This window comes from Propithecus coquereli, unplaced genomic scaffold (genome assembly GCF_000956105.1).
Source record: "Propithecus coquereli isolate 6110/MARCELLA unplaced genomic scaffold, Pcoq_1.0 Scaffold85, whole genome shotgun sequence".
Lineage (NCBI taxonomy): Eukaryota > Metazoa > Chordata > Mammalia > Primates > Indriidae > Propithecus > Propithecus coquereli.
In genome coordinates, this window is record NW_012154729.1 from 38,116 (window position 1) to 40,100 (window position 1,985).

The window sequence follows — 1,985 nt, forward strand, 5'->3', positions numbered from 1 at the left end:
GTTGATAAGTGATCGATTTAAATGGCACGAGAATCAAATAAAACCGCATGATTTCAACAGTATTAAACTCAGATGTAAGTGAGAGGAGGTGTTTGAGCATGAGAGTATCTGGGCATAATTTTCTGGTACTTTGGAGATGGGATAATAACAAAATATACAGTAATGTTAGTCAATTCAAGGGAAAAGGCTAGCAATTTGTCTGGCACTTATTGCAGGGCGGGTTCTTCCAGAAGTGGACTCCAAGGTGGAGATTAGCATGCAAGAGTTTATTAGGGCATCACTACCTGTAGAAGGGAAGAAAAGAAAGCAGGATTGGCCAGAGGGAGACACTGCACTATAATGCAGTCTCCACAGAGCTCTTGAGCTACAGTGGCTCTTCAGACCTGTCCCAAGGTAGGATGAAGGGACGGGCCTTTAAACCTCTGGATCCACTAGTCACTGGATGCAGGCTGCCCCCTGGGAAGGAGACATGACCTTGGAGGATGATACCTCTCCTCAGCCTAGGGCGGCTCAGCACTGTCCATTATAGCACCATTGTAAAAAACATGTAGCCACCTGAGTGAGAGAATTGTTTACTATTCAACTGATTATTAAGACATAGCATTCAATGACATTAACACACTAATAATATCAATAACTACCATTTAACAAGTGTTTATTATATGCAAGTCCTGTGCTATGTGGTATATACTATTTCATTTAGTTGTAGGACTTTGTGATGCAGGCATCGATATCTCTATGTGTAAATGAAAAAACTGAAGATCAGAGAGGCTGATTACTTTCCTAGGGTCTTAAATGGTAGAGCCAGGATTTATGCCCAGGTCGGACTCTCGTGCCGTTGTGTAAATCTTTATACTCTACTGGGGCACACAGAGTATATTATAATGCTGAACATTGTTTGAAAAGGTATCTGGCCAAGGAATACAGGTTTGCATTCATACTTAATGTGTGGTCTTATAAATAACATTTAAACAAGTTTGGTGAGTTGCTGTGTAGATGCTAACAATCTTTAGCAGCTTATAATTACATTAGTTTTAAAAGGAAAATGAGCAATAGTTACTGCTATGTTGACTATTAAAATCCTTATTTCATGACAAGAAGACCTGAAGTAGTATAATTAAGTTCCCTTATAAAGCTAACAACGCCCATGGAATTCTGACCAGGAGGACACACCCATTATGGTAGACAACTTCATCTATTCCAAATATTTCCAAATACGTTGTTGATTAACATCAGAAACAGAATATGAGACTAGAATAAAACAAGTAGCATTTTTGATAACCAAAAGGTAATGTGCATTTATGAGTAGAATCATGAAGGTCTCTTTTGCTCATGTAACAGGTTTCCTAATCTTAAAGATATGAAATACAATTGTCATTTGATGGTTTGTTTTCACTCCTTTAGGTCTCTCTACATCAATCTCCTGGGACTCTGGGTAATCCTCACCTGCTCAGTGTTTTGTGGGCTCGCCCTTTATTCCAGGTACAAAGACTGTGATCCTTGGACAACCAAGAAAGTGTCTGCAGTAGACCAGGTTCAGTATCATGTCTTTCTTACACGTGCATCAATGACATTCAAAAAACTTATTAGTGGGGAGGAAGGAGTGTTCATGTTCTTGTAGAGAAACAGCAAGTGGGCACACAATAATCATCTTTAATTTCTATAAAGCATTTGGCAAAAATTTATTTTAGCAGATATAGCAAGAATGAAGAGTGCTGCATCTAAAATTAAAATATCGAAATACCTGGAAAAAATTCAAGTCGAATGTTAAATAGCAATAGATTGAAGCTGGGAATAGAAATATAGAAACACAATTTTTAAAAAACTTACATAAACCATGGTACTGTAGAACATTTTGTGGGTGTTGTTACTCATTTATAAACAATTTACCTTCTAGTTTCTCTATGATGTCGAAATGGATCTAATAAGTGCACGTTTATTGAGTACCAACTATGAAATAAGATTCTGTGCCAAGAGCTTTATAT

The 1,985-nt window shown here is 37.5% G+C and overlaps 1 protein-coding gene across 1 annotated transcript in view; it reads left to right on the top strand.

Annotated features, from left to right (window-relative positions):
- SLC5A8 (solute carrier family 5 (sodium/monocarboxylate cotransporter), member 8) overlaps positions 1-1,985 on the top strand; it is a 54,897-nt gene that overhangs the window by 22,432 nt on the left and 30,480 nt on the right. Inside the window, exon 4 of the mRNA XM_012663982.1 lies at positions 1,405-1,534. Within this exon, the coding sequence (XP_012519436.1) occupies positions 1,405-1,534 (130 nt within the window). The remainder of the gene's footprint in view (positions 1-1,404; positions 1,535-1,985) is intronic.